Source organism: Dreissena polymorpha, chromosome 6 (genome assembly GCF_020536995.1).
Source record: "Dreissena polymorpha isolate Duluth1 chromosome 6, UMN_Dpol_1.0, whole genome shotgun sequence".
In the NCBI taxonomy this organism is placed as follows: domain Eukaryota; kingdom Metazoa; phylum Mollusca; class Bivalvia; order Myida; family Dreissenidae; genus Dreissena; species Dreissena polymorpha.
The window spans coordinates 68211990-68224822 of record NC_068360.1 but is presented as its reverse complement, the minus strand read 5'-3'; the positions used below and the strand labels follow the sequence as shown (position 1 = coordinate 68224822).

Below are 12833 nucleotides of genomic sequence, written 5' to 3'. Positions count from 1 at the left end.
TTTTTCTAGCTTCACTGATATCTCTCTAGCTTCACAGATATCTCTCTAGCATCACTGATATCTCTCTAGCTTCACTGATATTGCTCTAGCTTCACTGATATCTCTAGCATCACTGATATCTTTCTAGCTTCACTGATAATTTCCTAGCTTCACTGATATGTCTCTAGCTTCACAGATATCTCTCTAGCATCACTGATATCTCTTTTTGCTTCACTGATATCTCTAGCTTCACTGATATCTCTCTAGCTTCACTGATATCTCTCTAGCTTCACTGATATCTCTTTTTGCTTCACTGATATCACTCTAGCTTCACTGATTTGCTCTAGCTTCGTATTCTTGTCTTCTATTGCTTAATACATAATCAGGGTAGTGCCTCCCCCCTATCTGTTATGAATTAAAGGGGAGCATTACTGGAGTCACTGTTAATATCTGTCTGTCTGTCTGTCTGTCTGTCTGTCTGTCTGTCTGTCTGTCTGTCTGTCTGTCTATATGTCTGTCTGTCTGTCTGTACAAGCACACAAGTGTAATAAAAGTATTTAACTTACTTTAATTAATATTAATATATTTACTTTGCAATGTCTTCCATTTAAGTTCCATGCTGTGTCAGTAAACTGTACAGAATGACCAACATAATAAAGCAATACATGGATATGCATCTGATTATAAACAGATCCACTAAAATATAAATCAAACCATGTTTGTCTTATTCCATTTTCTAATGATAATCTTGTCAGATGTTTTAACTTTGCGAGGAAACTTAACGCCAATTTGCCAACAATGGTTTCAGCGACATACATCAACTGTGAAGATTATTAATAAATTTGTTGTTTGTATCTTAAATGTTTTATGCATCGTTAATTATCACTCGCATTTCATTAAACCCTACTAATTTTATGGTGTCCATCACTAATGAGATTGTTATTTGTCATTTTAACCAAGAGTTACAATTTCTTTTTTATATTGTTTGCCATCTTGTTAAAATGCTGTAAGTGACAGGTGCACATTGAAACGTAAAATCATATATGTCCGACTGAATTTATGTTTGAAAAAAGCTTAAACCATGAAAAGATAGATATCACTGAAATCCCTAAAGCTTCCAAAAGCCAAATAATTGAAAAACATTTTTAAGAGAGCGACCATGTGACAGGAATCACTGTATTTGATAAAAGGCAAATTATTCGGAAAACTAATTCCTAAGTGTCTGTATGATTCCGAAGAATGTCTATGTTCTTAAGGCGCCTGTATTGTTAGACAAAAAACAAAATACTCCCAAGATTTAATTGTCCAATGGACTTGACTTATTGTTACAGAAATGTACTGGTAAAATTGTCTGACAAACAATTTCAGCGCAATGAACTTAATTTCTTTGGTCTATTTCAAATTGTTTTGACCAAAAGATGAAGGGCCGATCCAATCTGGAACACTGAATAAGTTGTTTTTTAAAGTCCTGACACCACTAGGCCAAAAGTTTTAATTTGAAATGTATTTTATTGAGGTTCTTTACAAACTTGGTTTAAAAAATGCTCAAGGGGTCAATACAGGCCACACATCTGGATCTAATTTTTCATTGTATCAACTGTTTTCATACTACTAAATGCAGCGTCAGAGTGTGGTATTTGTCTACCCTGTGAGATATAAGTTTTAGTTGCATATGAAAAATATGATACATCTTATTGTAGTTGTTCATATTGCTGTATATTAATTTGTTACAAATATTGGTACAAGCATTGTACCTATACTTAAATAAAAGATTATAGTGTGTTTTCAATTTTTATGCCCCCTTCGAAGAAGAGGGGGTATATTGCTTTGCTCATGTCTGTCTGTCGGTCGGTCTGTCGGTCGGTCCGTCCACCAGGTGGTTGTCAGACGATAACTCAAGAACGCTTGGGCCTAGGATCATGAAACTTCATAGGTACATTGATCATGACTCGCAGATGACCCCTATTGATTTTGAGGTCATTAGGTCAAAGGTCAAGGTCACAATGACCCGAAATAGTAAAATGGTTTTTGAATGATAACTCAAGAACGCATACGCCTAGGATCATGAAACTTCATGGGTAGATTGATCATGACTTGCAGATGACCCCTATGGATTTTGAGGTCACTAGGTCAAAGGTCAAGGTCACGGTGGCCCGAAATAGTAAAATGGTTTCCGGATGATAACTCAAGAACACATACGCCTAGGATCATGAAACTTCATGGGTAGATTGATTATGACTCGCAGATGACCCCTATTGATTTTGAGGTCACTAGGTCAAGGTCACAGGTGAAGGTCACAGTTACTGGAAATAGGCATTTTAAGGATTTAGCATGGTTCAAACAAGGGAAACAACTATGGTTTATGCATGTTCTTTTTATTACAGATTTGCCTCCCTTTAATTCATTCAAAATCTCATTTTACAGCAGAGATTCCAAATCTGACCTGTAAATGAGCCCTATATTTACTGCCAGTGCTAGGTTACCTTTTCCCATTTGATCATTCTTAAGTATTGGTATTGTAATGCTGCTACTGCTGCTGCTACTGCTACTGCTACTACTACTACTACTACTACTACTACTACTACTACTACTACTACTACTACTACTACTACTTCTACTACTACTACTACTACTACTACTACTACTACTACTACTACTACTACTACTTCACTACTACTACTACTACTACTTCTACTACTACTACTACTACTACTACTACTACTACTACTACTACACCACCACCACCACTTATTCTACCATGTCTACTATTACTACTTCTACTACTTCTGCCACTACTACTACTACTTTTACTACTACTACTACTACTTTTACTACTCCTACTCCTACTACTACTACTACTACTACTACTACTACTACTACTACTACTACTTCTACTACTACTACTACTACTACTTCTACTACTACTACTACTACTACTACTACTACTACTACTACTACTACTACCACTACTACTACTACTACTACTACTACTACTACTACTACTACTACTACTACACCACCACCACCACCGTTCACAGTGACAAAAAAACGTATTCACACAATGGCTGCTACTACAACTTATAGCCCATATAGGGGGGCATGCATGTTTTACAAACAGCCCTTTTTATAAAGGAAATGAGAATCGTATAATATTTTGTTAAGTTCAATACACAAGGCAAAACTACTGGGTGGCATTGCATGTAATATTCTCTTCTGTTTTGTCCATGAAGCATGAATGCTGAGCTGTGACAGGTGGTCCTGTTTATTGGTTTCAGATCCTGTTTGAGAATGGAGTGAATGGGATCCTGGCAGATGAGATGGGGCTGGGTAAGACCATCCAGTGTGTGGCCCTAATGTGCCAGATAGTGACCATGGGGGCCCAGGGCCCGTACATCGTGGTGGCCCCACTCTCCACTGTACCCAACTGGCACAATGAGTTCAGGAGATTTGCACCCAGGGTAAGTACAATCTGTACAAATCAGTTATCCACACCACAAATAATTATGGGATGAAGTATTAATTAGTTGACATTTGATAATAAGTTGTTGAATAAATAATATATAAATAACTTTTGTGCCTCAATTCTTTTATCAGTCTGCACCAAAAACTTTTGACTTCCCTATGTGTTGCCTATACCAGCTGCCAGTGATCTTGTACCATGTCTTGCCTATACCAGCTGCCAGTGATCTTGTACCATGTCTTGTCTATTCAAGCTGCCAGTGATCTTGTACCATGTCTTGCCTATCCAGGCTGCCAGTGATCTTGTACCATGTCTTGCCTATCCCAGCTGCCAGTGATCTTGTACCATGTCTTGCCTATACCAGCTGCCAGTGATATTGTACCATGTCTTGCCTATACCAGCTGCCAGTGATCTTGTACCATGTCTTTCCTATACCAGCTGCCAGTGATCTTGTACCATGTCTTGCCTATACCAGCTGCCAGTGATCTTGTACCATGTCTTGCCTATGCCAGCTGCCAGTGTTCTTTTACCATGTCTTTCCTATACCAGCTGCCAGTGATCTTGTACCATGTCTTTCCTATACCAGCTGCCAGTGATCTTGTACCATGTCTTTCCTATACCAGCTGCCAGTGATATTGTACCATGTCTTTCCTATACCAGCTGCCAGTGATCTTGTACCATGTCTTTCCTATACCAGCTGCTAGTGATCTTGTACCATGTCTAGCCTATACCAGCTACCAGTGATCTTGTACCATGTCTTGCCTCTACCAGCTGCCAGTGATCTTGTACCATGTCTTGCCTATACCAGCTGCCAGTGATCTTGTACCATGTCTTTCCTATACCAGCTGCCAGTGATCTTGTACCATGTCTTGCCTATACCAGCTGCCAGTGATCTTGTACCATGTCTTGCCTTTCCCAGCTGCCAGTGATCTTGTACCATGTCTTGCCTATACCAGCTGCCTGTGATCTTGTACCATGTCTTGCCTATACCAGCTGCCAGTGATCTTGTACCATGTCTTGCCTGTACCAGCTGCCAGTGATCTTGTACCATGTCTTGCCTATGCCAGCTGCCAGTGATCTTGTACCATGTATTGCCTATACCAGCTGCCAGTGATCTTGTACCATGTCTTGCCTATACCAGCTGCCAGTGATCTTGTACCATGTCTTGCCTATCCCAGCTGCCAGTGATCTTGTACCATGGCAGTAAGGAGGAGAGGGTTCGGCTAGCCAGGAAGATCCGTAAGCGCACGGAGGTTCTGCCAGGCATAGAGATCCACCCCGTGGTGATCACGTCCTACGAGATCGCCATGATTGACCGGCCCCAGCTGGCCAACTACTCCTGGACTTACATGATAGTGGACGAGGGACATCGCCTCAAGAACCTCAACTGTCGTCTCATCAGGTAACACTACACCTGTCTCGTAGATGCAGTCAAAGGCAATATCATAACAGATCTTTTTTCTGGTTTATAAGAAATAAGTATGTCATTTAACTGAGATCTATTGTTCAATTGGTTCTTAAAATCTGCTTGAATATATGTATGTTAGGTCTATGTCAGGGATTAATAACATGTAACTGACAAATGTTCTCTATGGCAACTTGCTGATATAGATATTCCTGTGTTGTTCAGGGAGTTGAAGCTGTACCAGAACACCCACCGCCTGCTGCTGACTGGGACCCCTCTACAGAACAACCTGAAAGAGCTCTGGTCTCTCCTCAACTTTCTACTCCCGGAGATCTTTGATGATCTCGGCAGGTGCACACACTTTACAGTACACTCTTAAGGATAGAACAAATATTGATAATAGAAAGTAAAATATTTGTGATAAACATGAATAAATTCGTCATACATTATTTTGTTAAAGGTCTCACATTATAATTAGGTTTTCAGTGCCCCAGATAATTATTTGGGAAATAGGGTTTTCACCCATTGATTTTTAAAAATAGGGTGATTTCGGTCTTGAAATAGGGTGAAATGAGTTATAAAAATTCATACCTTAAAATCATTTCTGCTTTCCCCGTGGAATAAAAGCCAATCTTCAACGTATCCATTCAGATTCAGATTACTTCTATTGAAGCTGCACACTTGTATTGATTCAATAAAACTGTAAACTATTGTAATTAACTTAAATAAACTGATGTTTCATAACATCTTTAATTCTTGAAACTGTCCATAATATAAACTTAAAATTTTAAAAATCGATAACACGAATGATTTGTCACTTAATGGCTCTTGCTTTCTTGGTTCAAAAAGTTTGTGATTGATTGATATTTTGGCGCAACAATCGCGGACGTCTTTCGACCTCTCTTAGACATTTTTATTTTGCATCGTTATAGAAACTGAAAGTACAGACGCTTTACAAATACATGCACAATGAGCAACGGATTAAATCAGATTGAAAACACATGCATGTCGTAAATAATTTGGTCTGATGCTGTAATTTATGGTGTACGAACTGGTCAGAAACTATTCTAAACTGTCCGGGACGGTTTATAAACCGTCCGGGATGGTTTGTTAACTGTCCCGGACAGTTTACCAAACTGTCCTGGACAGTTTCTTACTTTTGAACTGCTTGTGCGTCTGTAAACGGTACCGGGCGATTTATTTTGTGGATTACAAACCGTCCGGAACAGTTTAGGAAACTGCGGGACAGTTTAGGAAACTGTGCGGGACAGTTTAGGAAACTGTGCGGGACGGTTTCCTGGAAACTGTCCGGGACGGTTTTCTAAACTGTCCTGGACGGTTTACAGGCATAAATTTTAGTACGGCATAGGTTCTTAAGAGGAGACAATCAACCAATCAGAACACTCGTAACACTTCGCATTTGTGTGCTATTTCGAAAGTGAGAATTTCATTTTTAGAAACGTTTACTCGAGTGATTGTTCGATAATTTATCATTTGTGCGCGAATATGGACAGAGATCGGTTTTTAGACACTTGTCGGGATGTGTTTAATTCCATTACAAGAATTTTGAGACAAATAGGTCCCTTGAGGCGATTAACTCTTCACTGACAAGATTGGATGCTCTGGCTAGAAATGTGAACAGAATGACCACATCATATCCCGAGTTTACACCTACTCGACATTTTCAGGGCAGCGACTGTAAAAGAAGAAATTCGTTACCAATGTCAGAAATACTTTGTGGGCAAATACATTCATTTCGAGTACTTAAAATATTCATTTTTAACTCTGGCGGTCTTGGCATCAATGATTGATTGAATATTTTTAAAATCATGTTTTGTCCGAGAAAAATAGCGTCGCTCGAGATGACAACGATATTACATTACGACTTCTAAAGTAAAGCATTATTGTAAGGAGTGTTCTGATTGGTTGATATAAATACTACCGTATCAGACAGTTTAAACCGTCCCGGACAGTTTACTAAACTTTCCCGGACAGTTTAAACCGTCCCGGACAGTTTATGCACACAAACGGTCCAAAACTTTCCTAAACCGTCCCGGACAGTTTGTTAACTGTCCGGGACAGTTTAGAAAACTGTCCGGGACAGTTCACAAACCGTCCCGGACGGTTTCTAAACTGTCCCGGACAGTTTAGAATAGTTTTGGACCAGTTCGTACACCATAGTAATTAACTATGAAATCTAGTCCGCAGAGCGTTTGAAGTACTTTGACTGTTTTCCTGCTCCTTCATCCAGACGCTTGCTGAATAAAAGCGACGTCACATTACGATAATAATTGCAAAGAGGATAAATTATACCGAAAATGAGCAAAGAATTTTCGATTGAAGCTATTGTATCATACGCATAGAATTTTATAAATTTGCGTAAAAGTCAAATTGGTTGCGTTTTCAATACACATGATATTGTATTTCTTTGCGTTTTTAAACATTTTAAAGGGTGAAAGACGCAGATAGGCAGCTTATCTGGGGCACTGGGTTTTGTGGACCCATGCAGTGTAATGTAAAAATGTGGACACATTTTAATTTTCTGAGGCCAGGACAAACTTGAAGGCCTTTTAACCCAAAAGGAGTAGAATGTAGAATAGGGATAAATAGTGACTTACAGATAACTGCCCTAGCAGCCGGCTGAGTATGTTGTGTGAGGTGATGGCATGTAATGTGTTTAAGGATCGTAAAATATTACACAATGATAGAGCATAAACCTGTTTTTCATTATCATATCTCTACGTCCCCATTTTTAAAGAAACAATAACATATTATCGCTATGACTCTGAATGAATATGTTTAATGACAGCTTTTGATGACAGCTTTTTTTTTTTTTTTTTTAATGTGCTTCATTTTGGTATCAAATTGTTTGCCTTGTTGAGTCTTATTCATTTCTACCCAAAACATAGACTTAATAGATAAAGAGTCATATCATGTGCCTTCAATCATAAACTCCTACTGACCTTTTATAAATAACACCATTGTTGTCCCAGTTTTGAGACATGGTTTGACGTGTCCGTGATCTCAGACGCTGCAGCAGATGCAGCCATCATAGAAGAGGAGAAGAAGAAGAACATTCTCAGCATGCTACATCAGGTAAACATCGTCGATTCTACACTGTTAATGTCTCCTACATTTCTGATTCTAACACCAATAATGTGTTCAGATTCTCACCGCATTCATGACTCCCACATTTCAGATACTCACCCCATTCATGTCTCCCACATTTCAGATACTCACCCCATTCATGTCTCACCACATTTCAGATGCTCACCCCATTCATGTCTCCCCTTATTTCAGATACTCGCCCCATATCTCCCATATTTTCAGATTCTCACCCCATTCATGTCTCACATTTCAGATTCTCACCCCATTCATGTTCCTCATTTCAGATTCTCACCCCATTTATGTCTCCCACATTTCAGATACTCACCCCATTCATGTCTCCCACATTTCAGATACTCACCCCATTTATGTCTCCCACATTTCAGATACACCATTTATGTCTCCCACATTTCAGATACTTACTCCATTCATGTCTCCCCACATTTCAGATACTCACTCCATTCATGTCTCCCACATTTCAGATACAAACCCATTCATGTCTCCCCATCAGTTCAGATACTCACACCATATATGTCTCCCACATTTCAGATACTTACCCCATTTATGTCGCCCCACATTTCAGATTCTCACCCCAATCATGTCTCACATTTCAGATTGTCACCCTATTCATGTCTCCCATATTTTCAGATCCTTACCCCATTCATGTCTCTAACAATTCAGATTCTCACCCCATTAATTTCTCCCACATTTCAGATTCTCACCCCTTTCATGTCTTCCACCTTTCATATCCTCACCTCATTAATGTCTCCCACATTTAATACTCTCACCCGATTCATGTCTCCCACATTTCATATTCTCACACACACCATTCTCATGTCTCCCACATTTCATATCCTCACCTCATTTATGTCTCCCACATTTCAGATCCTAACACCATTAATGTCCCCCTCATTTCATATTCTCACTCCATTCATGTCTCCCCACATTTTCATATTCTCACCCTATTCATGTCTCCCCACATTTCAGGTCCTCACCCTATTCATGTCTCCCCACATTTCAGATCCCCACACCATTAATGTCTCCCACATTTCAGATCCTCACCCCATTCATGTCTCCCACATTTCAGATCCTCACCCCGTTCATGTTGCGGCGTGTGAAGGCTGATGTGGACCTGGATATCCCTCCCAAGAAGGAGCTGATAGTGTATGCGCCCTTGACCAAGGTCCAGAGGGAGTTCTATGAGGCAGCGGTGGACAAGACACTGCTTGATAAAGTACAGACAAGAAATGTACGATAAAGTAGCATTTATTATTGCAAATATGAAATATCATTTTCATTGCAAATATGAAATATCATGTATTGTTTTTAAGACAGGCATGTCTTTCAATGCCAAATTGTCTGGAATGAGGCATGTCTTTAAATGTTATGTTAATATGCCTTAGTCATGTCTTTGAATAACAAAGCCATGGATTTTAGTAATCGTTTCCTTTAAGTACAATCTCATCTTTTCCATTTCCATCCTGTGAATCATAAAAACTCATTAAATAATAGTGTCTTTCTATTTTCAGATGGATGACTGGTGGCATAGGGATGTAAGTAGTAAAACATATCTATTGTGCGCCTGTACGTGTTAATTTAACGATTTCATACAGGGGTGTGATATTTTGGTGGAGCTGATTGACCCACAGATCATTTCTGAGATGCACAAACATTCTTTTATAGGGTGGGGGGGGGGGGAGTGTGACCTTTTTCTGCAGCCCATAATAAGTGGGTCTAGAAATCTCATTTTTTAACTTAACATATTACATGTTACAGCATTATCCCTGCACAATTAGTTGCAATTTTATTCTGAGAAATATCCTTTGCAAAATTTTCCCAATATTCCAATCAAAATCTGTATGAAACTTTGCTTTAGTTTTTTCTTGGCTGATTGGTTTTGCATCATTTTGTTTGTTGCTTGTGGATTTTTGAGTCACATGGCTTGTGTGTGTTGCAGGAACAAGAGCTGGATATAGAGTATGATGCCAAGGGTCGGCCAAAGAGAGGGGCCAGGAAATCTGTGTAAGGGACTTAGTGGTGTATTGGCTTTGTCTCTCTTATATTTTAATGTTTAACTTCAATTTATTTATGTTGGAAATATTCCTGCTTTTCTGAATTAAAACATAAATTACTTATAGGTGATAATCAATTACAAACAATTCATTATTGTCCATTGAAGAATCGTAGCCATACATGTTTTTGTTAAGACTAAGTTTCGCCAGCCAGCTCAGTTGGTTGAAGGCTGGACTACAAATCTGAAGACTGCAGGTTCCATCTTTGCCTGCAGCCAGCTCAGCTGGTTGAAGGCTGGACTACACATCTGAGGATTGCAAGTTCCATCTTGGCCTGCAGTCAGCTCAGTTTGTTGAAGGCTGGACTACAAATCAGAGGACTGCAGGTTTCATCTTGGCCTGCAGCCAGCTCAGCTTGTTGAAGGCTGGACTACAAATCTGAAGATTGCAGGTTCTATCTTCCCCTCAGCCAGTTCAGTTGGTTGAAGGCTGGACTACAAATCTGAGGATTGCAGGTTTCATCTTGGCCTGCAGCCAGCTCAGTTGGTTGAAGGCTGGACTACACATCTGAGGACTGCAGGTTCTATCTTGGCCCCAGCCAGCTCAGCTGGTTGAAGGCTGGACTACAAATCTGAGCACTGTAGGTTCCATCTTGGCCTGCAGCCAGCTCAGTTGGTTGAAGGCTGGACTACAATCTGAGGACTGCAGGTTCTATCTTGGCCTGCAGCCAGCTCAGTTGGTTGAAGGCTGGACTACACATCTGAGGATTGCAAGTTCCATCTTGGCCTGCAGCCAGCTCAGTTGGTTGAAGGCTGGACTACAAATCTGAGCACTGTAGGTTTCATCTTGGCATGCAGCCAGCTCAGCTGGTTGAAGGCTGGACTACAAATCTGAGGATTGCAGGTTCCATCTTGGCCTGGCCTTATAATTTATGCGATGATTGGTCATTAAAGTATTTCTAGGGCTATACTCCATCTTCATTTTGATTCAAGCAGGGCAGTTGTCTGTTATTGACTTACGTATGTGCATTTAGAACTGGTTTACAAGCCTACCCAGGAAAATGGGAGTTGGTTCACTGATATGTGCTATATGACTAAAATAGTGTTAAAATGGTAGGAAAGAATGAGAACAAACAAATATCAAATTAATCATTTGCTGCAAACCACGTTGATATGGTAAAATGCTGTTTTTATATTTAATTAATTTTATAGTTTTGTTTGTATTGCCATAGCTGTATTTGTATTGCTATAGCAGTGTGTGTAATGCCATAGCTGAATTTGTATTGCTATAGCAGTGTGTGTAATGCCATAGCTGTATTTGTATTGCTATAGCAGTGTGTGAAATGCCATTATTTAATTGTTGATGCCATATCTACTTATGTTTCAGTTCAAAGGCTGTGTACAATGGGCCTGGGTGCCAAAGTTCTATAGTGAATGTGAAGCTGGGAAGCGTGTGGATGGACCTCAGGAAGTGCTGCAACCACCCCTACCTGCTCGAGTACCCTCTGGACCCTTCAGGACAATTCCTGGTAAGCATTTACCCACAGGCTTATGAAACAATCCTTTATATAGCTCTTCATGACTGCATTCCTGAAAATCTGGGGGGATTGCGGTGGCGGTATTATCATAATGTAAAAATATCTAGGAGGCAAAAATGTTTATAGTGTTTAAGTATCTTGTAGGCTAAATCATCACATGTATTAGTCATTACAAGTCTCACAAGTATTGGTAGGTTTGGGTACAGAGGTTGTTGTGCTTGCAGGTCAATGAAGAGTTGGTCAAGAAGTCAGGCAAGATGCTGCTACTGGACAAGATGCTACCAGCCCTGAAGAAACACGGACACAAGGTGCAGTACCCATATACATGTACATACATTGGAGTGATCAACAAGCCTCTCAATACATTGGAGTGATCACCAAGCCTCTCGATACATTGGAGTGATCAACAAGCCTCTCAATACATTGGAGTGATCAACAAGCCTCTCGATACATTGGAGTGATCAACAAGCCTCTCAATACATTGGAGTGATCACCAAGCCTTTCAATACATTGGAGTGATCACCAAGCCTCTCAATACATTGGAGTGATCACCAAGCCTCTCAATACATTGGAGTGATCACCAAGCCTCTCAATACATTGGAGTGATCACCAAGCCTCTCGATACATTGGAGTGATCACCAAGCCTCTCAATACATTGGAGTGATCACCAAGCCTCTCGATACATTGGAGTGATCACCAAGCCTCTCAATACATTGGAGTGATCACCAAGCCTTTCAATACATTGGAGTGATCACCAAGCCTCTCGATACATTGGAGTGATCACCAAGCCTCTCGATACATTGGAGTGATCACCAAGCCTCTCGATACATTGGAGTGATCACCAAGCCTCTCAATACATTGGAGTGATCACCAAGCCTCTCGATACATTGGAGTGATCACCAAGCCTCTCAATACATTGGAGTGATCACCAAGCCTCTCGATACATTGGAGTGATCACCAAGCCTCTCAATACATTGGAGTGATCACCAAGCCTCTCGATACATTGGAGTGATCACCAAGCCTCTCGATACATTGGAGTGATCACCAAGCCTCTCAATACATTGGAGTGATCACCAAGCCTCTCAATACATTGGAGTGATCACCAAGCCTCTCGATACATTGGAGTGATCACCAAGCCTCTCGATACATTGGAGTGATCACCAAGCCTTTCAATACATTGGAGTGATCACCAAGCCTTTCAATACATTGGAGTGATCACCAAGCCTCTCAATACATTGGAGTGATCACCAAGCCTCTCGATACATTGGAGTGATCACCAAGCCTCTCGATACATTGGAGTGATCACCAAGCCTCTCAATACATTGGAGTGATCAC

At 40.3% G+C, this 12833-nt stretch overlaps 1 protein-coding gene across 5 annotated transcripts in view; it reads left to right on the top strand.

Moving 5' to 3' along the window:
- The window catches only part of LOC127833363 (lymphocyte-specific helicase-like), a 99460-nt gene that overhangs the window by 51359 nt on the left and 35268 nt on the right, over nucleotides 1-12833 (top strand). For all 5 annotated transcript variants that reach the window (XM_052358562.1, XM_052358563.1, XM_052358566.1 and 2 more), the window contains 9 exons: nucleotides 3255-3437; nucleotides 4618-4841; nucleotides 5070-5195; nucleotides 7838-7940; nucleotides 9037-9198; nucleotides 9479-9502; nucleotides 9907-9971; nucleotides 11348-11489; nucleotides 11723-11806. In XM_052358562.1, the coding sequence (XP_052214522.1) occupies nucleotides 3255-3437; nucleotides 4618-4841; nucleotides 5070-5195; nucleotides 7838-7940; nucleotides 9037-9198; nucleotides 9479-9502; nucleotides 9907-9971; nucleotides 11348-11489; nucleotides 11723-11806 (1113 nt within the window). The remainder of the gene's footprint in view (nucleotides 1-3254; nucleotides 3438-4617; nucleotides 4842-5069; nucleotides 5196-7837; nucleotides 7941-9036; nucleotides 9199-9478; nucleotides 9503-9906; nucleotides 9972-11347; nucleotides 11490-11722; nucleotides 11807-12833) is intronic.